This window comes from Impatiens glandulifera, chromosome 7 (genome assembly GCF_907164915.1).
Source record: "Impatiens glandulifera chromosome 7, dImpGla2.1, whole genome shotgun sequence".
Lineage (NCBI taxonomy): Eukaryota > Viridiplantae > Streptophyta > Magnoliopsida > Ericales > Balsaminaceae > Impatiens > Impatiens glandulifera.
The window spans coordinates 4,350,152-4,375,297 of record NC_061868.1 but is presented as its reverse complement, the minus strand read 5'-3'; the positions used below and the strand labels follow the sequence as shown (position 1 = coordinate 4,375,297).

The 25,146-nt window shown below is 29.7% G+C and overlaps 2 protein-coding genes across 5 annotated transcripts; one reads left to right on the top strand and one right to left on the bottom strand.

Annotated features, from left to right (window-relative positions):
- Positions 1–577: 577 nt before the first annotated feature.
- On the bottom strand, positions 578–7,338 carry LOC124944651. Of its 3 annotated transcripts, none has more exons than XM_047484960.1 (10): positions 6,943–7,338; positions 6,188–6,231; positions 5,923–6,049; positions 5,209–5,338; positions 4,537–5,108; positions 3,875–4,211; positions 2,634–2,880; positions 2,318–2,413; positions 1,805–2,218; positions 578–1,066 (listed from the first exon to the last, which is right to left on the bottom strand). In XM_047484960.1, exons 1-10 carry the CDS (start codon positions 7,115–7,117, stop codon positions 728–730), a joined length of 2,481 nt encoding a protein of 826 aa, XP_047340916.1. In that variant the 5' UTR covers positions 7,118–7,338; the 3' UTR covers positions 578–727. The 3 variants fall into 3 exon arrangements, with proteins under 3 accessions (XP_047340916.1, XP_047340917.1, XP_047340918.1); XM_047484961.1 differs by having other exon boundaries at positions 2,318–2,410; XM_047484962.1 differs by having other exon boundaries at positions 5,209–5,332.
- A 4,710-nt stretch (positions 7,339–12,048) lies between these two features.
- LOC124945493 (polyadenylate-binding protein-interacting protein 3-like) lies at positions 12,049–21,337 on the top strand. Of its 2 annotated transcripts, none has more exons than XM_047485937.1 (15): positions 12,049–12,206; positions 13,457–13,605; positions 13,940–14,101; positions 14,193–14,326; positions 14,543–14,733; positions 16,116–16,293; positions 16,372–16,554; positions 17,093–17,217; positions 17,342–17,414; positions 17,508–17,538; positions 18,516–18,817; positions 19,336–19,482; positions 19,644–19,739; positions 19,823–19,885; positions 20,934–21,337. In XM_047485937.1, the coding sequence occupies exons 2-15, from the start codon at positions 13,479–13,481 to the stop codon at positions 20,961–20,963; spliced, it is 1,842 nt and encodes a 613-aa protein (XP_047341893.1). In that variant the 5' UTR covers positions 12,049–12,206; positions 13,457–13,478; the 3' UTR covers positions 20,964–21,337. The 2 variants fall into 2 exon arrangements, with proteins under 2 accessions (XP_047341893.1, XP_047341892.1); XM_047485936.1 differs by having other exon boundaries at positions 13,931–14,101.
- The last annotated feature ends 3,809 nt before the right edge of the window (positions 21,338–25,146 follow it).

Sequence of the window (25,146 nt, the reverse complement as noted above, 5' to 3'; positions counted from 1 at the left end):
CCAAAGATAAAACAAATAGATATCCATTCAACTCACATCATAGGAGAAAAAGTTGATGGAGATCATCAAATCAGCCCACCTAATTAGAAATATGTGATACAATAACAAGACATCACCATTCACCATTATTCCTCATCAACTTAGTCTCTCCACCATCACCATTTCTTGTCCCTTTTCAGTTGGATACAATAACAAGTTTATTATTGTGTTTGTTGCCTAGTTCATAAGTTAAAATGTTATGAGAATTGAACAAAAAGATGTTAATGCTAGTTATAAAATTAAAATTTAAATGATTCAAATATATTTAGTTAGTTACAAACAAGGATAACCATATGTAAATTTACATACACCCTCAGAATAAAGCATCACTTAGTTTGAGATGGGAAATGAAAATAGGGTTGGGTAACTGCAACCTAATCGGGTATTCACAGGTAGATAAACCTTAGGGAAACTCTATTTTGCCCATAATTGGATAAAATTTACCAAGAGAAGTTGTCTTCTGTTGTTTGAAGTAATTTCACATTTGGTTTTCGTATAAAAACAGATCCAGGAAAGCTTAAAAACCAATAATAGGCAGTGAGAAAAGGACGAAAAAAAACTTATCTGGATGCATTAGTAAAAGAAAAATGACATGTTTGTGAATTAAAAAGTTAAAGGGGAAAAACTTCTATAGACTTTGCTTCTTCAAATCCCTCAAAAGTTCAGTTTATAAGTTTTTTTTAATCTTTCAGAAGTTGGTTGGCCAATTGAGATGATGACCCAATTGTGGTTGTTGCTGATAAGAACCCACCTGAGCTCCAGGAGGAGCTGCACCAGCAACAACATTAGCACCCAGATGGTGAGAATTTGCCATTCCAGCCTGCTGAGGCGCCGCTGGGTGATACAAACCAGGGAATTGCATGTGAGAAGACTGAGTCACACCAGCCGGGTTGAACGATCCATGGCCCGTATGTGATGACAAATAACCACCATGTGCTGCTGGCTGTCCCTGCATGTTATAGTACGATGCAGCTTGTAAACCTGGATGATCTCTCGGATTCTGAATCCAGATTTCCGATGCCTCGCCCTGCCATAATAGACCAATCCCAAATTCAATCATCAAAAATATTTCATCTATTTATTTTTCTAAGAAAGAATTATATTAAAAAAAAGAACTGGAAATGTATCTACTAGTTGGGGTATAGTTGTAAGGTTTTTTTTCTTTGATTTACATGTTTTTGTCATTGTGCACAATCGAAGGAATTTTTAACCCATGTGCAGACTCAGAGTATAATTCTGAAATAATTGATTTCTTCAAAGAAGAATTGTATTACGTAAAAAGGGGTAGAAGAAGTACATTGCAAGAGGATATAAAAAACAATGACATCCCTGAAATCCTATTCTGACTGGCTAAGTTACAAGTTCATGAGGTTGTATATAATGTCAGTTGATGAACTTTGTAGCTTGACTAGGCTAAATAGGATTTCAGGGAATGTCATCCCATTTTAAAACAATTTCTGGGTATGAATTTATATAAAAAACTGTCAATAAATGTGTAAACGTTCTGTTTCCAAACGTGATTTCATTTAGATCCACATCTAAACCAAAAAAAAAAGTGTTTCTGAAGGTTTCTCATGACCTATAAAGTGTTTCCAAATGAGTCGAATTGTTTATGATATTCCTCGTTAATTAGGCTGGCTTCTCATTACCTATGTTAATGCTATTCCTTAAGAATTCAGCTGACTTGTAATTCCCTTTTTATGTAATACAATTGACTTTGCAAAAAGAATGAAATAGTTGAAAATACAAAAAGAAAAGTGCATGCCTGTTGATTAGGAACATAGAGGTTGCTATCTTTATACTTCATGCGAGAAGATTCGTCCAGCACAGCCGTAGGAGGGTTGATAGCATATCCATTCGGGTTAGTGAAGTTACCAAAGCCCGTAGGACTGCCAGATGGCACGGGTTTAAACTGTTGCATTCCCAATCGATGTGAATTGCCTCCGGGCATCATCATGTAACTGTTCCCACTCGTTGGATGAGCGAAGGTAGGAGTAGTAGAATATCCAGCAGGCATGGGCATTGGTGGAACGTAAACAGGAGAAAGATATTGACGGTAGGGCATAAGGTTAGGGAAATGGGAAACATGAACTTGTGGGTACATTTGTGCCATTTGTGGCGGTTGTAGCATTGATAATGTTGTTGAAGGTATGGGACTGACTGAATGAGAAACCAATGCCTATAGAGACCCAAAAAAATAATCAATACTTCAGAAAATTGAACATTATTAACACCAAATCAAAACTGTGAGAAATACAAAGCTTTAATGGTTAGTTACCTCTTGAGAGGACGACATACCCATACCCCTAACTGATTCATCCGTGGCTGGTCTAAAATATGGAATATCGTAACCAGTCTGCGGATCATATGCCTGCTTCCAATGACAGATAAGATCAACATGTGTGAGTTTCAAATGCTAGAGGATTATATGGAAGTTAAAGCGGCAAGGTTCTCCTTCGTTCTATAATCTTTAATATCTAACATTTCTACTTTGATCCTCACTTTCCAAGTTTTTTCACTTGAAAAGACCAATTACACAAAGCTAAATTGAAAAGACCAAGGTTCGCAATAAAATCAGAGAAAAGCATACTTACTGAAAAGCTTGACAACTCGGAGGGATATTGTTGATTCTGTGACTCTAGTGGAGCGTATGATTGATTATTGTCCTGATATAATCTAGGGTCCGCATAATTATTCAAATTTTGGGAACTTGAAGTGTCTTTCCTTTCAGCTATCTGTTCAGGAATGGGCCCAGATTGTTTAGCCGGCTCATGCGGTAAGTCAACATGATTGCTAACAGATGATTCCTCACTGGAAGGCAGCTCTGGGGGAGACGATATTCTATGATTCACAACATAAGACAAAATAAGCAGAATTAATTTCTTTTTTTACAACAAATATCTATGATTCACAACATAAGACACAATAAGCTTGAGAATTAATTTCTTTGTTTTATAACAAATACTTAATTATGAACCGCACCTTGCATCTAAGACATTGAAGAACAAAAGCTGAACACATATTAAGTTGACATATCTTAGAAAACTCCAATGAAATAGCTATATATATGCTTGGACAAATAGTAAACATATCTTCCTCCACCATTCAAAAGATCAACTCCTTCAATTTATGGAGGCTTATTTGGAAACACCCTTTAATTTATACATCTGAATACACCTGAGAAATCGCCAATAAATTTTTGAAACGGTGCATGACTATTTCCAAACATGATCTCATCTGAATCCACATATATCTCAAGGGAAATAAACTGGTCACCTTGCTTCATTTGAAAACACTTTTTTTCTTCCAGATTCCCATCAATCCAGATGTGAATCAAATGGGATCATGTTTGGAAACTGAATTTGGTCAAAGAATCATTAATTTATTAGTGATTTCTCATTCCATCCAGATCTGGAAACAAAAGTGTTTTCCAATAGACCCATTTAACTAGACAAATTAGGATGGTGACTAATCATTTGGAAAGTGGGAGATTACATTTCCATTTGGAAAGTAAAACTGTGGCACTATGATGATCCCAAATTTTTAGAGACAAATAGTTTGGTTTGGATCACAAGCTGAGCTTAAATATTGGTTGGATGTCAAATGAAATTTAAAAATTATGAATACCAAAAAGGGGCCACACTAAGTTCAATCGCTAAGGTTGAAGTTGAGAATCATTGATCCCCCTCCAGATGAAGGTACGCATAGTATTGATTTTACATGTTAAGCTTGTGAAACTTTTCCAATGAAAACAAATTGCTGTGAAAAGACTGCACATATCCCAAATAAAGGCAAAACAACATATATACATATAGCAAATGTAGCAAAAGTGTACCTTGGAGAGTGGTCAACTATCGTTTTTTCTTCACTTCCAACATGTGAAGCAGATAAGAACTCTCTGGAAGAATCAGTTTCTTTTCCAAAACTTCCAAATATTAGCTGTGAGCGGTCACTTTCATTGACTCGAATGTGTTTTGCAATGATTACATTATTTTCATTGATTCGTGATGGCTGATCCTTATCTTGCGATGGCTCTGCATCCTCCTTCTCCGCATCTTTTGAGTTATCAGTAGCAGCAGGAACTGCTTTTGTTGGCGTTCCAATAACCCCAGGACCGTGTGTAGTCAATTTCATGCTGGATTTAGGCTTCCATTCCTTGCCAGTCTGGGAAGCTGCACCAAAAGCTTCTAAGTGACATTCTTTCATTTAATTATATCAATAATTCCATTCCTCAAAGATTTCCCTTCAAGGAAAGAAAACCTTTGTGTTTCCAATAAGTGTTACTTCTATTTATGCAATGATGGTTACTTCTCAAACATTTGGGCTATCCAAGAGATTGCAAGCTCGTTTGATGTTATTTGGGCTAAATGACTAAATTTTCCTTTGTAAGTAATATTATAAAATGCGATAAAATATAAAGTAATAGCTTTTTAGTATTTTAGTTGATGATTTGAAAATAACCCTTCATAAAACAAGATATTCATGCCTCTAGTATACCTTTCTGATGACCCAGAATTTGTTGAGGAGGTCTGCTATTATACTGATTATTTGTTACCATCTTGTTGATAGAACTGACAGGTGCGACAGCTTCAGATGCTCGATTGGATGGTTCTATTTTAGGGGCAGCGGTAACAGGTTTGGATGATTCTCTGGAAGATTTGACGTCTTTTCGAGCATGTGGAATAGAGATGGAAACGACCTGTGAAGACGATGTCTTGGCAGGTTTTTCCAAAGGCAAACTTCGAACACCAACTACACCAACTTCCCTTTTAATAGCACCGACGTTAGAAGTTGCTCTGGATTCGGGTGATGGGACATGAACTGGATCTGAAGAAGAGGAATACATTCCAACCACAGACTGGTTTGGCACTTGCATTGCAGAACGCTGTTTAGAGTCTTCTAACTTCTCCACTTGCACATGTGAAGCATTCGCCTTCACAGGGACCCACTTTTCCTTTGGTAATTCTTTCCCAACAGTTCCAGTTGAAGTTGTTCCCTGAGGTTGTCCATCTATTGGAACAGTTGGCACAACACCAGATGGTTTTTGGTTGCCAAAAATCCCTGTTGAGCTGACAAGACCATGAAAAACAGTGATAACTATGCATAAAAATTGACATGTAATTCTAGAAGTTGAACAACACTAAATGCGTAGAGAAAGTTTTCACATACCTTTTGTCAGAAGTGGGTAAGATGACATGTTCTTTGGTTGAAATCGGTGGAAGTGAAGTTGGCTCTCCATTGGGAATTGAATTGGCTCTGTTATCTCTCACCACACGAAATTCTCGGTTAACCACTGCCACTAGAAAATAATTTATCAATAAACAGAGGAAGCTATGACATGAGTATAATAGTGTCACAATCTGTCTTGTTATCAATAGTATATTAGTATATCTCAATCAACCTGAAATCTGCAGCACATAGCAATATAGTTATTTTTAAGTGAAGTTCACACACCAATACCAATATAGTTTTATTTTGTTACAAACAGAAAATTTACAAAGCATCAGGAATTTAACTCTGAAGCAAATACCAATAAAGGAGTACTCAAAAAATGAGAATAGTAATTACCATTTGTACGATGACATACTTGAGATAAAAAGAACATAATACTTGAAACCAAAGCATGAATTCTATACGAAACAAAGCAAAATCAAGACCATATATACTCATGTTGAGGAAAATATCCACTACTATATGTTCCAGAAAACCAACAGAATTGAAAGACATTGCGCTTATTTCAAGGTATTTCCAGTTGCCCAGAGTGAAATATTCATTTATGGTCCACTCTGATCTACAACATAACATGAAAGTATATGCCGAAAACAACATATATGAAAAAATCTCAAGTGAGGAAATAAAAGTGAAAATGACAAGTGGGATTACAGTTTGAAGAATCCCTGTTGGAGCCTCCTCTTCGATTATTTCGATCAGGATACTTGTTCACTTTTGCCCCCGGAGCTGCATGGTCAAACTGTTTCTTGGGCTCCGCTATGTTCTTAAAGCCTGTATTCTGAGATTACCAGAAACATTTAACCTGTATCAACTACTGGTCCAAATATTGGAAAGTTTAAGATGGAAGACGTTCATCATATACAGTATACTGGTAACAAGATTTATAACAGATGCTGAAAATACAACAATGTCATACCTCCTTCTTTCTGTCTTTTTTCCTTTTCACCTCATGAAATGGATCTAAGAGAAGAAGTTGGAGATAGTCAGTTCCCATGGTAAAAGATCAAGAAATCATACAAACAAGAACCATTAGTAACTGTCATGGACAATGTTCCCCAAACAAAAATGCTGAGATATAAACATTACTCATGCACAGAAGGGGATATCAAAGGTAACAAAACAAAACAAAACAAGACAATTAATGAATGAGAGGGATAACTGTAATAGACAATGATCTCCAAACCAAAATGCTGAGATATAGTATGCCTTCAACTGATATCATTGTCTACAAAGATACTTTGAAAGTGAAGGAAACAATCGAATGAAAAATGTTAGTACACCTGCAATTGTAGCAGTTGCATTTCATTCTCACAACTCTGTTTTGATAATCAATCTCTTTTCACAAGAAGAATCAAACATGACATCAAGAAAACACACAAGCCAGATTTAGGCTTACAAGTTAAGGGATAATCAAGAAAGTATGCAAACCCACGATACTAGGGTTAACCAACCTGGCTTGGATGCATATCAAGAATCAAGAAAGTTCTGATTTTCATTTAACTCAAAACCCATATCAAGAATCAAGAAAGTAGTGATTTTCATTTTACTCAAATCTCATATCAAGAATCAAACGCATGATAAAGTATGAAAATCGCTACGGATGATCGTTTCCAAGAAATGAAGTAAAATCTTGAAAGAAAGAAAACAAAATGTGAATCTTTAAGAACCTACCCTGGTTTAATAACTTCTGAGTAGTTTCATTAGGATCCATGTTTGCTTCTTTGAGAGCGCTGTATATCTCAGCGTCCGAGTGATTACCCACAATTTCTTTAATCGATTTTATAGTTTTCCGAACACGAACCGAGAGGAGTTGAGTTCCCCCTTCGTTTCGCGGGCTAGCAGACATTTTCGATCAAAGATTAACAAAGAGCAGAAGTCTCGAATATAGATAAACTGACAAAGTCAATCTCAGTAAACTATAAAACCCTCGAACAGTTGAATGGATACGGAAGTGGGCACTCAGCATACGTTCTAAGTACAGCGTGAGAAAGTGGGTGAGCAGATAACGGCGAGAGAGGAGAGAGATACAGAGAGAATCGGCACAAGCGAGGGTTTTGAAATCGTTTTACCTTCAAAGGGGAGAGAGATAGAGATTTATACAACTAAATTCTTTTTTCAAATTTTTCGTTCATAAAAAAATAAAATAAATATATTAAATAAATATAAGTATTTTATTTTAAAAATAATATAAAATTTGATAAACACATGACAATTATAAATACTTTTTTTTATTAATTTTTATAATATATATATATAAATATAATTTTCTCAATATTTGTACTATTTTTTTATATATATATAATTTGTGTGTTAGTGAATAATAAATTATATTTTTAAGTATATTTTTAATGTATAATTAAATGTTCAAAATAGTTATAAATAATATTTTATTTTATTTATATAATTTATATTAACTAATAAATAAATCAAATCATAATTATATGATGTCATCTATAAACACTATATTAAAAGTAGACAGCAACTATAGTTTGTCACATAGTAGTAATATATAAACACAATTTTTTATAAATTATTAGAAATTATATCACAACCCACAAACCTTTTTAAGTTAAAGTAAAACGACTCGAGTTGTTAGTTTACTTATTTATCGTCAAGGAAGACTGACTGAATATAATGGTCCATACGCATTCAAACTCTTTACTATTTTTGCAGCTTGGACATGGTTTACATGATGACCGATGAAGATCTTGCGACATCGATCTTCGATTCTTTATTTCCATAGATTCAAACTTACAAGTTAAAAATATAAGTACAACACTTTAACTAACTAATTCAATTAATATGTTTCATATTTTGAATGTGTGAAAATGTATTTATATAATTTTTAACTTTGTATTAGTTTTTTATAATATATATATATATATATATATATATAATGACTTCTCACACCACAAGTCACCACATGTTTTATTATAATACACAAGTCGGGTAGTTAATAAAAGAAAATTTTGAACATATTTATCAAAAAAAATATATTATTATTACTCTTGGAATATTTTTTATAAACTAATTTTAAATATCATTTTCATATTAGTTTTGTGGAACAAAATGCAAATCAATAATTAAATTTGGACAATTGACTTATAATGTTTTTTATAATTTTCTTTTAATTAGTAAAAAGAGTTTCACTTTTTTTTTAAAAAAACTGTACATTAATAATGTTGAAACCATTTTTTAAATATAAGTATGTTGACTAAGATAATTATTTGTATAACTTTATAAATTAAGACACACATTTATATAATGTATTATAAAAACGGATAGTGCGTGTTAGATACTAGTAATAAATAATAATAAAAATATACCCGTGCATTAACGATTTAATTGACTATTGAGAATAAATAATAAATAAAATATAGAAGATTATAGTCTAATTGATGGTTGAGGATGAACCAAATCATATAACTATTGGTGGAAAAAAAGAAGGAACATAGACTTATTTAGATAAATTTATTCACAATCGTATGTTAAAAAATACACGGAGTTAAGTTAAACGAACATTAAATTTGTTAATATATGCATAATTAAAATATATTACAGAATATTATTTCATCTAAATCAACACCCAAATAAAATTTTATAAAATAATTTAATTTTGAAGTAAGTTAAAAAAAATCTACCAAATCCAATTCCAGCTCTGGAGCTCGACAAACCAAACACAGTTTAATGAAAAATGCTTAAAATATTATTTAAATAATAACATTTTAGTGACATTTGATCTCTTAAAATCTATCTAAATTAGCATGTTATTTTTTTTATGAGTTTTGTGTTTACAAAGAGTGTCTTATTTGATTGGTTGAGATTAGGCCTTCTCCTTTCTTTTAATTTCTTACAAACAAATATTTTGTCTAAGTTTGTCTAAGTACAATTTTATTGTCTAAGTTTTACTTGAATTCAAGTTTTTGTTATGAATATAATGAAAATGATGTTTTCTAAATTAAATTAATATTTGATTCCAAGTTTAGTGATGATTTTAAAATCAAATTAGCCAACCTTTCATGGGTTAGCCTATATTTTTTTTCAATAAAGATTTTTTTTTTTTAAATATGTTACTACAATGTTATAACAGTCAATTAAAGAAGATCAAACGAAAACACTAGCCTCTTAAATATATGGCCAAACAATCAATTATAACAATTAAAGTCATTAATCTAGTTAAAAAATTTAAGAATTTGGCAGGACCCGAGTTTAATTGAAAAATAATAGCGATTTTGAGTATTTTTATGAATATTGTGATTAATATAGATAAAATATTTCTATGTGAAAATTAATTAACAAAAAAAAATTAACAAAAAAATTATAATGTTACAAATTCTCCTTAAGTCAAATAATTTTTTTAATTTTGTTTGATCAAAGTGAAAAATGAAACTTTTAAAATGGCTAATTGATAAAAGTAATATATTTTTTTGTTTGTATAAAATTGTTTTTAAATCATAATCATTGGTATGGTTAAGATTATGATCATAATTTTTTTTTTTTAAATAAACAAACAGAGAAATCCAATCCATTATATACAATTGATACTCAATTTGAATTAAATTTATCTAATTTAACATCAACTCATTTTATTCATTAATATAATTTGTGTTGGTTTTGGATAATTCAAAAATTAAACTTTTTTTTATATTTTTTTATCTTTTATATAATACTAATTAGTAATTATAATGTTTTTTTATTCTATGATTGAATTTATTTAAATGTATATTTTTTTATCAATTAATCTTTTATTTTTACTATTAAATTTTATTTTGTAATCTTGAATATTTTCCAATAATATATATATATATATATATATATATATATATATTATAGTTGCATTTGGTTTAAAATCTAGAAGTTAAATCCGTAATGTTCAATCTCATATAAGTATAATAAGTATAATATGTTATTAGTTGGCATCAGCAAAATATATTTTATTTGGATATTCAATCTAATCTAAATACCAAAAAAAAGAAACAAAGAGACTAAGAAGTTGAAAGTCATGAATTTAATGGAATAATGTCTCATCGTCAAATTTGACATGCACTTTTCAGATTTATTTTAGTTCAAATTTTTAAAAAATTATTAATAAATTTATAAATAAGATAATTTTTATTTTTTTTATTTTTCAGCCAATTAGATTGCGCTGGTCTCTTTCAAAATTTTTTCCAAATCATTTGTAATAATAAAGTTATGTCCTAAACTATTAAATATAATTTATATTTATATTTAAATCAAATACTTAACACAAATGAAGTTTAAAAATTATATATATTAACATTTCCGTGTTCAAATCCAAATTGAAATTAAAATTTTAAAAGTGTTTTTAAATTTGCATAATTACAAACGAATATTGAGAGAAGTTGATTTTTTGGTGCGAAGATAAAATATTTATTTATAATTAATATTATACATATCATCTAATTATACGTTATTCCTTTTCTTTCCATATTCTGTTTAACTTTATTATTATTTATATAGTAAGAAATCTTTTTTTATGACAAGTAATAATTGTGCGCAACTTTGTAATGCATATTTGATATTTTAACTTAAAAAGAAACCCAATTGAGCCATTATCATATTTTATGATAAAAAACAATGTTTTAATACAGATTTCAACTTAAAAAAAATCATTTGATTCATTTATTATCATATATTATGATAAAATATATAATAATGTATATAAACAATTACAATGATTTATAAAATAATTTAAATCATGATATATCAAATAAAAAAATATACTATAATTTAGATAATAATTAAAAAGTAACTTTATATAAAATGAAGCAATACAATATCCTCAATCTAAACTAATATCTAAAAACAATTTAAATAATAATTCATAAAACAGTCTTTATAAAGAAAACTTGTAATTTTAGCTTTATTAATTTTTTAATAAGACCATAAATATCTTTAACAATATAAAATTTTCCAGAAGGCTTTATTTGAAGTGAATTATTTCATTATCCAAACAAATATCGCTTTAGAATCACTTTAAATTCAAATTATCATATAAAATGGTTATTTTTTTTAAACCGAGTAATTTTGTTTAACATTGATCTAAACACAATTTCAGAAGATTATAATATTGAATTCATTTTGTTTGTATGGGATTGGGCTTAATTATGGATGTAAATATTATATTTTGTAAAATTATATATAAACACATTTTTTAATATTATATAATTTTATATTATTATAAAAATATAAACTTAAAATTATCATAAAATAAGAAGTATAAATATATTGTCCAATATAATTAATTTAGTTTATTAATGTTGGAGATAGAATCGGAACAAGGACACATATACCATTCCGGTCAACTACCAGTCAACCAAAAAAAACACATCTATAAAGGTACAATTCAGATCGAAAATCACGGAGTTGCATAGATTGTTACGCTTTTCGTGCGGATCATAACTTCCCCCGATAAAGAAATTCGCTACGTTATAGTTACGATCGCCATTTACAAAGGATTCTGTGCCCACTTAATTAGGTCACCAACTTCTTTGACCTTCCGACATTGATAGACGTTAATCCTGTTACACGGTGTTATGAATTTGCGGATATAGTTAACTTTTATCAAAACATTATTTTTTTTCATTTCAAATAATTTAATATATTTTTATAATTTAATAAAAATAAAATAAAATAAATATATTAATTATTTGAATTAATAAATGAAATAAAAAAATAAAAAAATTAGATTAGGAAAAATGCACATCTGGAAAAGGGGGCAGAGTCAAACCTAACCATGGTTAAAACATCCCCGCGGAATCCCCTCTTCATAGTATTTTGCCCTCTCCTTCTTTCCTTCCGTACTCTTCTCCGTCTTCGTTCCGTTTTCTTCATTCTGCTTCTTTCTGTGGGTGACTATCCTCCGTCTCTGATTATCCTCTCTACCTGTTTGAGCTTATAGATTTGTAGATCAGGTGCGCTCTCTCTCCTCTCTCTTTCTCTCTCTTGTCTTTTTTCTTTTCAGGTAAGCAAAACTATATCTACTGCTTCTGTAGATGTATCTGCAATTGGATATATGATTAGGGTTTTTGCTTCTTGAAACTTAAACTAAGCGATTGATGCAGTTCTATTCATCAATTGAAACATGAAGCATTTAAGTGATCGTTCAAAAGTATAAATTGTTTGAAGATCATCAATTTTTACGCTAGGTTACTTGTTAAAATCGATTTTTTTTTATTGGGTAATCATCATAAGATAATTTTACCTTAATTTGTATATCAGGTTGGGAATTTTTGTTTTTGACTGTATCAGTTATCAATTTCTCTATTCTAGAAACAGTTTTGATTCACTGCTGGTGTGATTAGACTAATAGTAAACTTTGTTTGTAATCATCTGCTTAGAGATTTTTAGTTTGTGGATCATCATGCTATTTTCTTTCTAGTAAACTATCTAGATGGGTTTCTTATGCTGAACTGTATGACAAAATTGATAATGTTCAAATGTGGTGTGTAGAATCAGTTTTACTGTTTATGGAACATATGAAATTTTGAATTCCTATTATAGAGATTTTTCTTGCATATATATAAGCTGAGAATATTGGGGAATCTACTGAAGAGGACATACTACTGGTTATGGTAACTATTGGAATGAGGAAATGAAGACTAATATGTAAAGCTATGAATGAGATGAAAATCCTCCAATGGAATTTTTGTCCCCAAAATCTTTTTCGATTATTTCTTTCTAATACAATAAGATTAGCCTACACGCTGAGTTAGAATTGACAGTGATTCACATAAAACATGTATGCACATTTGTATTTATGCCTTTTAGTAAGTTTGGTCATGCATTATTTATGAAGCAATGGCCCATAGACGAGCTGAAAGTGTGTACCCACCCCACATTTAACTCTGCAAAGGCTTTTGAGTGGTTGAAGTACTGATTCTTAGCTAAGTCTTGTCTGAGAGACCAATTGGTGTATATAATATTGAAAATAGAAACATTTGTGGTAACGATTCACTGTAAACCTTTATTTGCATCTAGTGTGGGTAGGGAAGGGTTATGTTGTCTAAAGTTATGAACCCCATATCTTGTCTTTCTATTATTTAATATCCTCGCAGCTTTAGTTTTATAGAGGTTATGCCCTTTGTTTCATTTATCATCATGATATATGCTTAATGTAGCAAAAATGCTCCTTAACAACTGAAACCAAACTCATTGTTTGCAGACGAATTGCTTTGCGTGTAATAATGAGCCTGCAACAAGTTGTTCCACCTAGAACTTCTGCTAATGGTCTTGGTCGTCGAAAAGTTGGAGAAGCTGGGAACAGGATGGAGCATAAACCAAAGTCAAATCCTAATAGGTCGACAAATGCAAGTAAGAATGGTTAATTTCAAGATTTTCTCTTAGAGTTTTTTTGATCTATCACATCATCTATCATTTTAACCATTAAATCACTTGATTCTTCCACTAAATACCAAAATACCCTTTCCCCCAAAAAATAATAATACCAAAATACCCTTACTTTACTTTTTATAAAATTTAAATTTTAAATACAAAAAGACATTTTAGCAATTTAACCCAAATAATCCCAAAAAACTCACTTTTCATCAAACTAGGTTTTGATTTCATAACCTTCAAATAACCAAAATAATCACACATCAAACGAGTTCTTAATTCATCATACAGTTTTTAAAATCAGTTAGTGCAGATTTACATGCTGGCAATAGAAGCACAGGAGCTGAAAGTCCTATACACGAGCGTCTTCTTTTCATAACAGCATGTCTTATTGGACATAATGTGGAAGTCCAAGTGAAAGATGGTTCCATCTTTTCTGGGATATTTCATGCAACAAATGCTGAACCAGACTTTGGTAAGGATAAACAGTCTGGCTTAAGATAGGGCTTTTAACCTCTTAAATTTTAATCACTGTTGCATTTGCATGATTGCCACATAATTTGCAGGCATTATCTTGAAGATGGCCCGCTCCATAAGAACTGGTCCTCACGGAATAAAGTCAATGCTGGATTCCATTAGTAAAGCTCCTTCAAAGCAATTGATAATTTCTGCTAAAGAACTTGTACAAATCACTGCAAAGGTGTTCCTCCATGCTTCATTTTTGTAATTTCACGCAACACAACTAAGCAAAGTCTTCTTTCTAATATGATTTGATGGACTCCTAATATTATATTTCTTAGTTCTTGATTGGAGTATATAATCTAAGAATTGAAACTAGTGTTTACTGCTTGTTTGGTATTTATGTGTATGATTGCTTTACCCATTCTAAATAAATGGCTTTTTCTGATTGTTCCAGGATGTGCCTGTGACCAATGACGGTATTACTGATGATCTTCAACAAGTAAAGCATCATGACCTCATGATAGATTCGTCAATATCACGATCACGTCAAGTTGAAGTAGAGAGGGAGTTGGAACGGTGGGTCCCCGATGAAAATGCTCCACATTGCGTTGATTTGGAAAATACATTTGATGCTCCTTGGAATAGGTTGGTAACTTGGCCTCATTCCCTAGCTTGTAATGTTCTTTTGACCTCTTTAGTGTTTAGGAAATGTTTTTTTTTGGTGGATCATGCTGCTTGGAGAATATGATGAGGTGAACAAGGCTTATCAGAAATTTATCAGAGATTAAGCTATTTATTTCTATTTTCATGAAAATTGCAATTTAATGAGTTAACTTCTTGTAGGTGTTATGCCCATTGAATTGATAAAGTTTTTTTTTTGGTGTAAACAACATCCTCTTTGGTTTATCTTAGAATGTGCCTAGTATGGAACAAGTTGGGTCATCATGTTTAAGGTTACTTTGATTGCTTGAAGTACCACTTCATTTGAATAGGTTTGTTAGTTTTTCATAAACTAGTTTGATAACAGAATTAGTAAACCTCTTAGTTCATTAATTAGGACTAAAATAAGAGCTAAATTTTAAATTGAGTCAACTTACATAATGTTGAACACTTAATTATTGATTTATACACAAAACTATACCTATAGTTATTTTTTCATAATATTTATTTAGTTTATTCAATACTTGTATTCTTAATATTCTATTTTCAATACTTAAGTTTCAGTTTTATCAAACAACACTTAGGAGTTTATGTTTGTTGAGGGCTTAGCATGATGCAATTACTCTTCTTTATCAATGGTTCATCCTTAGAGTGCTTTTAACAATGGAAATTTCTTTCTTATTGAAGTTATTAGTTGCACTTTGTTAAATGAAAATGAGTATTTCTTGCATGTTCTTAGTCCATAAAAGAGGCAGTTCTTGCGAGCATATAGGATAATATAGCTTGGAGCTATATCAAACTATACTATGAATATTTCACTAAAGTTTTAGCTGCTGCTTGTTTCTTGGCTATGCAATTTAATTATTTAATTTTCAGTGTTGCTTTTCAGTCCAAAACTGATTTATGTTGCCCCTTGTCTTTTCAATTCCATGTAGCTGATGTTGATTACTTAAAAAACGCCTCATTTTTCCTAGTTTTAATTTTGTTTGTTCCTATTTCTTTTCCCTTAGTCTGTTTTGTCAGACATATTTAACAATCTTTTATGCAACTGATAGGTATTGAAGTTTATAGGGAACTTAGAAATCTGAGATGTATGATGTAGAATAAAATAAAACTAATTATCAAAGAAAGGTGAGATGAGAAAGGGTTAGGTTTTAAGCAACAAAGCCCGTATTCTAGGGCATTGTCTTGTATGTGGAACCAAGTCTGTGTACATTAGTGTTTTGAGACTTAATTTTTTCAAATTATATGGATGGTGATAATGTTTGGTTGACTACTATAGACAAATTATGATAAATGTCCTTTCTAAGCTATCCAATTTCTTATCTTCTATTTCTGATGACTAACTTGTTTGATTCTCTTTTCAGGGGCTGGGATCAATTTGAAGCAAATAAAACTTTGTTTGGGGTAAAAAGCACTTATGATGAGGACCTTTATACAACCAAGCTTGAGAAAGGTCCATTGATGAAAGATTTGGAGCGGGAAGCTTCAAGAATAGCAAGAGAAATAGAGGGTGAGGACACCCAGGATCTACATCTGGCTGAGGTAATCTCAAGTCCTTTTCTTCATCCTCATACATGGGTGTTTGCTAACCTTTCTTGCATCATGTGTTCTATGATAAAGGAGCGAGGAAAATTCCTTTATGAAAAGTTTGGAATTGATGAGGAGACTAGATACTCGTCTGTATACAGAGGTGTTGATGATAGCGGGTATGCAGAGGAGGAAGATTTTAACAGTTCTTCTTTTGACTTCACCCGGGCAAAGAATGATGGAGAAGCTAAAATATTATCACAATCTTCATTTACGGTATTCCCTTGACAATATTTCTCATTGGGTTGTTGTTGCAGGCATTTTTAGGCAATCATTACCTATACTGTCTGCTTAGAATGAATTTCGCATTTGAATGTTACTTTCCCCTTGGTATATACTTGGTCCTAGTGCTCATCTCCCTGTGTGATGGTATTAGAGGTTATGCACATGTGTTTGCATATGCAAAATAAGTATTATTGGGAAGAACAAAAGTGTGTGCAAATAATAGACCACATGAATAAGTAGTTGGATTCAGATACATGTTGATATATATTATTAGGGTAGGTGATAATTGTAAATAATAACAATAATAGATTACCTTGCTTGCTGGTTGAAATGGTATCTAATAGTAGTTTTTATGTTCCCAAAATATAGACCCTGTTGCAAATGGAATGTCAAAGAATATTTATGTCTCTTATTAACTGGTCAATAGTTGCTTCATATATAAGTATCTAATACTTCCTTTCTGATGTAATTCTCCTGAAGTTATTCTAATCTTAAATGTTCACCCTTAACTATTATTTTCATCATACAGAAAGAAGCACATACTCCATCGTCAAGTTCTTTTAGAGATGCATATCAATTCGGTTCAAGTGAACCTACCGGATCTATGTCATTTGAGTCCCTCAAAAGGTGTTCTGCCTCAGACGATGATAACAGGTTTTTGATACTGACTTGTTCTTTTTCTTATGTTAATTTATATTGTTCCTCTGTAGCTGATAGCAGAAAAAGAAAGCTTATTGTCAGCACATACATTTTCATAGATTTTTGGTCTTTGTATTAGGGCGGGAGAGAATCAGCGAAGTGACCGGCTTGAAGAAATTACTAAAGTTAAAGATTTTGACAACAAATCAATGGTAAAATGAAGCTTTGACCGCTCATTTGTCGATTTCTTATATTTTGTAACTATCATGCTTGTTTATCTAATTATCTTATGCCCTTGTACACAGCCAATTGAAGGACACGTTTCCAAAAAGGAGGGTGAGTCTACTAACCTTACCTGTATTTTGTGGATACTCATTTGACCTTTATGGGATATAAATAAGGGTATACACACATGTTAAAGTAACAATTTAATGGAAGGGGCAAACAAAATGAGATATCTAATCACTAAACATAGGCCCAAAAACTGGGAATAAATTTGGCAAGAAATTAAAAGAAAATAGAACAGGGACTTTTGGATTAACCAAAATAATACCTATGAGGTGCATTCTTTAATCATGCTACAACATGTTAAAACCACTCATATAAATTGCATTTTATCCTGATAATCAGAGGAATGACGTTACCTGAACAAGAATAATACGATATGTAGTTTCTGGAGACATGACATATTGTCCTACAAAGATCATGATCCTACTGACACCCATTTTCTCCACACTTTGTTTGAATGACATGTCAGTTACATTTTCACATTTCTTGAAAATTGTCAAAATTATTTCAATAATTTGACTGCATAAAAGTTATGTTCCCTGGTTGAGATTTGGTATTATAAGATTGAGATGTCGTTAGTCCTAAATAGATGTTCCAAATATTCTTCTATTGCTCTTCTTCCAAGTTCTGATCTCCATGGCTGAAACCCTTGGTAAATAATTAGGCATGTCATTATGATTATACCAAATCTGTATGAAATTCATATAGATTAAAAAGAACATTGGAAGAGGACCTGTCTTTTACTTCCCTTTGGTGTATCTCAAGTTCTATATGATTATTGAATCACATAAATGTAGAAATTTTCTTAAAAAGATGAATAATAAGTCTCCTTTTTTTTCAAAATATTGTTTTACTGGACTTTACAAGAATTTATAGCTTAAAATACACCTAGATTATCTCAATGACTCCATCTTTTCATTTGAAGCTGAAATAGTGCACAAAAACTCTCTATCTTTAGTATTCCTGTATGTTTCAGCTATTTCCTTGGATATGTTACATTTTTACTAAACCTTTTCTTCACGCAGGTTTGCTGTCATCTCCAACGGAAAAGAAGGACGGGATAGAGAAAGCGGGATTATCTGCAAGTGCCACTGCATATGCCCCTACATCTCATGGACCATCTAAGAGTCTAGAAAATGCTCACTCTAGTGAACTGGCAGAGGATGCATCTGTGAAAAGCCTAGTGACTCATCCTGCTAGTTCAACATCACCTGCACCTCAATCTGGTGGTGGTGCCTCAGCTTCTTCTGTAGGTGCAGGTTTATCGCCAAGCTCATCAACGGGTACATTGTCGTCAGAAAAATCAACCTTGAACCCTCATGCCAAGGTGCGGAATGCTAAATTACATGTCTTTGTTATCAATAAAGAGTAGATAGTTAATGATGACAAGTAGTATGCCAACATAGACATATATGTGACTTTGAAAACCTATAAATTTCTAAATCTGTGTATGACTAAACGCATGTTTGATGTAGTTTTTTTTTATGAAATTATTAGTTTTTTAAAAACTTTGTTTGTTGAAAAAGTGGACTATTTGGGATTATGCGGGTTAAATGACTAAAATATCATTTGTATTTTATATTTAAAATGTTATAACAAAGTAAGGATAGTTTAATATTTTGGTTGTTGAATTGAACGATCTGATTAATGATGGGATAAGGGGTTATTTAGATTTAATATACAAATAACCCTTCATCAAACAAAGCCTAAGTTATATTTTCAAATGTGATTTTGATCCACATCCTTGTGAGATATTTGACCGAAAACGTGCTTCCGGATGAGGCCATATTTGCCTTTTATCTGAATCAGTTGCTAATCTTGCATTTGTTCTCCCTCTATTATCAGGAATTTAAGTTCAACCCCAATGCGAGGAGCTTCATTCCTTCTCAAGCACCCATAAGACCGGCTTCTCCTGTGCCTGAGGGTCCGTTTTATTTCCCAAATAATGTAGCTGGTGTTGGGCACATGCCTGCTATGCCGGTTGGCATTGGAGTAAGTATTTTATTATAGCTCCCCAGTTTTTATGCTGTATCTTGTTGACCCAACATATTATTTTCTTATATCCATTATCAGAATTGTTAGTAATTATCCTAAAATCATTTTCACCCAAGGTTTCCTTTGCTTCTGCTCACTTATGAGTTTTATTTAAACAGATTGGACATTCATTTGCGCACCAACCTGTGGTTTTTAATCCGCCGGTTGCACCTATGCAGTCACCACAGGGATATTATCACCCAAGTGGGCCCCAAGTATACATCCTAATTTTCTCTGCTATTGACCATCACTTTAATTGTGAAACTTCCATTCCTAATATCACATTATCTTTTTGCAGTATGGGCAGCAGATGGTTGTTGGTCCACGGCCATTTGTATACATGCCAGCAGCTTATACTCCTGTACGTATTTGCAACTTTGCTTTATTTAGTTTCTTTTCTTCTAATGATTTACACATTAGAAAATTAGGCATTTTGAGTGCTTGAGAGTTTGCCCTCTCTTAACATGCTCTTCTCATGCTGATTGAGCCCCTTGTTGATTCTGTCGCACTGCTCTGATATACCAATGAGTTGCCCTCTCCAAAATGGCAATAGAAGCCATTGATTAACTTAGTAAAGAGATATAAGAACTAAACTGCTCATGGATATAAATAATGGACCTATTTGGAACTGGAAACACTTTTGTTTCTGGATTCATATCCGGGCAAGAAAATGAATTTCTGAATCATTGGCCCATCTGGAAACACTTTCTTGACCAATTAGGACTTTAAAATGACAAGAACTGTGTTTCCAAATGAAGTCCATTTAGCATGTTTTGAAACTGGTATTTTGTCACAATCTCATTAGAAAATTGCCAAAACTAAATTTGAAAATGATTTTTTTTTCGTTTGGGATAAGTTTGTTTTATGTATCATGATCCAAATTACTTTTTACATTATGATAGGATCTTAGTTTTATCTTTTTACTTGATTTTATAATACATAATACTTTTTAGAGGATGATCTGAATTATTGTGTGATTTTTGGCTTCCTTTGGCATGAAAATTATATTTTGGATGATAATCCAAATGATTTTCTAGATCATTTTGTATTTTGGTAAACATATAAATGTAGATTCTCCCGGTTCATAAGATATGATCACTACTTAATTTGTGAAATAGGGTTCATAAGATATGATCACTACTTAATTTGTGAAATAGGGTGTAATCTTCAAGGTAAGAATTCAAAAGTAGTTCTCTCTAAAGCAAAAACCAAAAATAGACCTAGATCCTTGTCAATTCATCAATAGATCTTTAGGGCTTGTTTGATATGAATTATTTGGGTCAAATGAAAATATGCTTAATAATGGATATTTTTAAATGTTTAAAGAATGTATGTAAAAGGGTATTTTGATATTTTTAATTGATGAGTTGATCTATGTTTAAAATAACCCACATTTGTGTTTATTACAGGAAATGCCTTATAAAGGAAGAGACTATTGACCAAATGGCATCACTTCCAGTCTGATGGAATAAAAGCTTTCAAGGCCCCTGAATCTTCAAAGCTATATATATGTGCTAGGGCCAATATTCGTTACATCTGGAGGATAATTTCATTTAATACTCGAGATTTTCTTTATTTGTAACGGGATGCTGACGTGTTTACTGATGTGTTTACTCTCTATTGAACTTGTTGCCTTCTTGGTTAGTGTTTTTTTTGGTGTGCTTTTTTTAGGTTGATGTTATTTGGGAACTTTCATATATTTCAATTGTCTCATGAAACAAATTAAAAAATGGGTGCTGAGTTTTTGGTTAACATTGAGTTGTATGATCACATTATTCATTATATAATTTAGGTATTTGTTTTGTAGTAGATATATATTATGTGTTTACAGGTTTTGTTAATGTATTGTAGTAACATTTGAATTGCTAATCTAGGTTTGGATCCAAAATATTTGAACTTAGTCTGAACCAAAAATTTTGGGGTTTGTCGGTATTTAACTAACCTTGATGATGGAAGATGTAGAACATATCCAATCATATTTTGTTTCCATTTTTCTTGTGACCTGAGTTTATTTTTAGGTTAGCATGTTCCTTTTAAAATTAAAGCGTAATATTAAATCAATTTTAGTTTTTTCTTGAATTATTTCTTTTAAAACACACTTACTTTTTCAGTGGGGAAAAATACATTGTACTCGTATATTGCAATGATTTTAGGTAAATTTGAAGATTTTTTAAAAAGTCAAAACATCACACATTTGTAATTATAAAAAGACTAAAGACATAATATTGAGATAAATATTTGTTTTTATTTTATATCTTAATATATTTTAGTTATTATTACTTTTTTATTATTATAAAGTATTTCTAATAAGACACTATTTCATTTAATAAAAGTGAATAGTAAGTACATTCTTTCTTTCTATCTCTTCATATTCATAAAAGTATTTTATTATTTCTCTTTCTTTAATTTTTTATTATTATATAAAAAAAATTAATTCACTTTCTTTAATACTTTATTAAAAAAATTTATTTTAATATATATATATATATAATTATTATTATATATATATATATATTAAGTTTGTTATTTATATATATATATATAATTTTAAAAGAATATATGCATTTTTAAATTTTTTTTAATATATATATATATATATATAAACTGAAAAAAATATATAATTTTTTAATACTTTATTTTTTATTAGAAATATATAAATTTAAAGATTTTATCTTATTATCCAAATATAACTCAAAACATCACACATTTGTAATTATAAAAAGACTAAAGACATAACATTGAGATAAATATTTGTTTTTATTTTATATCTTAATATATTTTAGTTATTATTATTTTTTTTATTATTATAAAGTATTTCTAATAAGACACTATTTCATTTGATAAAAGTGAATAGTCAGTCCATTCTTTCTTTCTATCTCTTCATATTCATAAAAGTATTTTATTATTTATCTTTCTTTAATTTTTTATTATTATATAAAAAAAATTAATTCTCTTTCTTTAATACTTTATTAAAAAAAATTATTTTAATATCTATATATAATTATTATTATATATATATATATTAAGTTTGTTATTTATATATATACAATTTTAAAAGAATATATGCATTTTTTAAATTTAATTTAATATATATATAAAGTAAAAAAATATATAATTTTTTAATACTTTATTATTTATTAGAAATATATAAATTTGAAGATTTTATCTTGTTATCCAAATATAACTCAAAACATCACACATTTGTAATTATAAGAAGACTAAAGACATAATATTGAGATAAATATTTGTTTTTATTTTATATCTTAATATATTTTAGTTATTATTACTTTTTTATTATTATAAAGTATTTCTAATAAGACACTATTTCATTTAATAAAAGTGAATAGTCAGTACATTCTTTCTTTCTATCTCTTCATATTCATAAAAGTATTTTATTATTTCTCTTTCTTTAATTTTTTATTATTATATAAAAAAAATTAATTCTCTTTCTTTAATACTTTATTAAAAAAGATTATTTTAATATATATATAAAATTATTATTATATATATATATATATTAAGTTTGTTATTTATATATATATATATAATTTTAAAAGAATATATGCATTTTTTTAAATTTAATTTAATATATATATATATATATATATATATATATATATATATATATATAAAGTGAAAAAAATATATAATTTTTTAATACTTTATTTTCTATTGTGCTTAATAATTTATTTTCTCCCATTTATAAATTATTTTTTATAATAAAAATTATTCAAATTAAAATAAATAGTGATTAAAAATATTTACTAATTAATTATTATATTATGTCAATAAATTGTAATTGAGTTCGATAACGAAGTAAGAGGATAGAGGGTTTCAGGTCTCGACCAGAGAAGAGGAATTCCTACTAGCACTACCAAATTGTACAATTCAATTAGAGAGTAGGAATGAAATATACCTACTAAAAAACATATATATTCAAATTTTATTCAAAACTGTATATTTAAACATTAAACAAAATCAAACAAACATAATATAATATCAAATTGTCCTTTTTTATTATTAATATTAGTTTTACATGAGTTTTCATATTAAACCCATTACATTTCAAACTTGTATCTATCACAAACTAGAAACAAAATAGTAAAAATAATATAATTTAATACTAATATAATTAACTAAAACATAATAAATCAAACATTTTTTTTTAACATTTGTCATTGACTTCTTTTACAATTTTTTCAATAACATATTATTTTTTATTTATAATAAATATATATATTATTATTTTATTTATTAATTCTTCTGGTTATTACTTTCAAAATATAATATATATTTAAAAAAATATATTTATATATTTTTGTTATTTGATTTATTCATTCTCGCTATTACTCTAAATTTTATATTAATAAATAAATAAATTAGCTAACAAAAATGTATAAATATATATTTATAAATAACTCAATTGTACATGTCTTTTTATTTTAACATAATTAATAGTTTTTTTCTTAATTAATTGATTACATTTATACAAATAAAATATTAATTTTTTTTCAATTTTTAATATATTTTCCCAAATTACACATTTTAAAATTCAAATCATATACAATTTAAAATATAAATATGTCTAAATTGGTAGACAATACACAATGTTATGTCGTTATGAAATTATTAAAAAATAAATATAAAATTACTTCTATTCAAAATTTCTCAAGCCTTTTTTTTAGATTACACATTTTTGTAATCACCAAAACCGACCTTAACAAATTAGAATGCGCTAATCTCGAAAACAATATTCAATTTTAAAAAATACGTTTTTAAATATCATTTCATTTAAAAACGTAAAAAATTAATTAAAAAAAATCATACGTTAAAATAAGATAACACATGTTTTTTCATTTTTGGAAAAAACCTCAATTGAGTAACATTTTGATAGTTCGACCCCATTTAGTGACCTAAGTTGGAGCTTCAAATCACATTTGAGCTATTTACAAATTAATAGGTAAAGAGAGAAAAATTGTTAATGAAGAGAAGATAGATAAATTATTAGAGTAATGATAGAAAGCATGAATTTGGTGTCATGGATGATGTCGAAAATAATGTGTCAACATGTGATTGAACTTCAAAAATAAAAAATTCTCTTTAGATTTTAAGTTATATCAAATGTTGTCACATTATTCTCGACACCATTCATTGATGCAAAATTCATGCTCTATATTATTACTCAAATTATTAATGGAGAGAATAAAGAGAAATAAACATATTCAATTCAATTATGATTATCGTCACGTCCTAATCAAAATACATTCTTTAAGGAGGATTATGCTCTAACGATACTCAAGTTTGCTTTCTCATAAGACAATGAGAACAATTATCCAAATCTATCTCACTCAAACTCGAAATATCATTTTTTAACCAGTACACACAACCCCTTTTCACTAATATGACCAAGTCTCCGATGTCATAACTTGAAAACTTCTTTACTTCGTACAACATTCACATTATCTTTATTTATCAAAAATTGCATTAAATATAAAATTGAAAACTTATCCATTCAAGCTACAATGATGTTACCTTTCGAAAGTTTCCATTTCCAGAACCAAAAGAGTTTAAGAAACCATCATCATCAAGCTTTCCAGTTGAAATCGAATTCAACCTAATGTC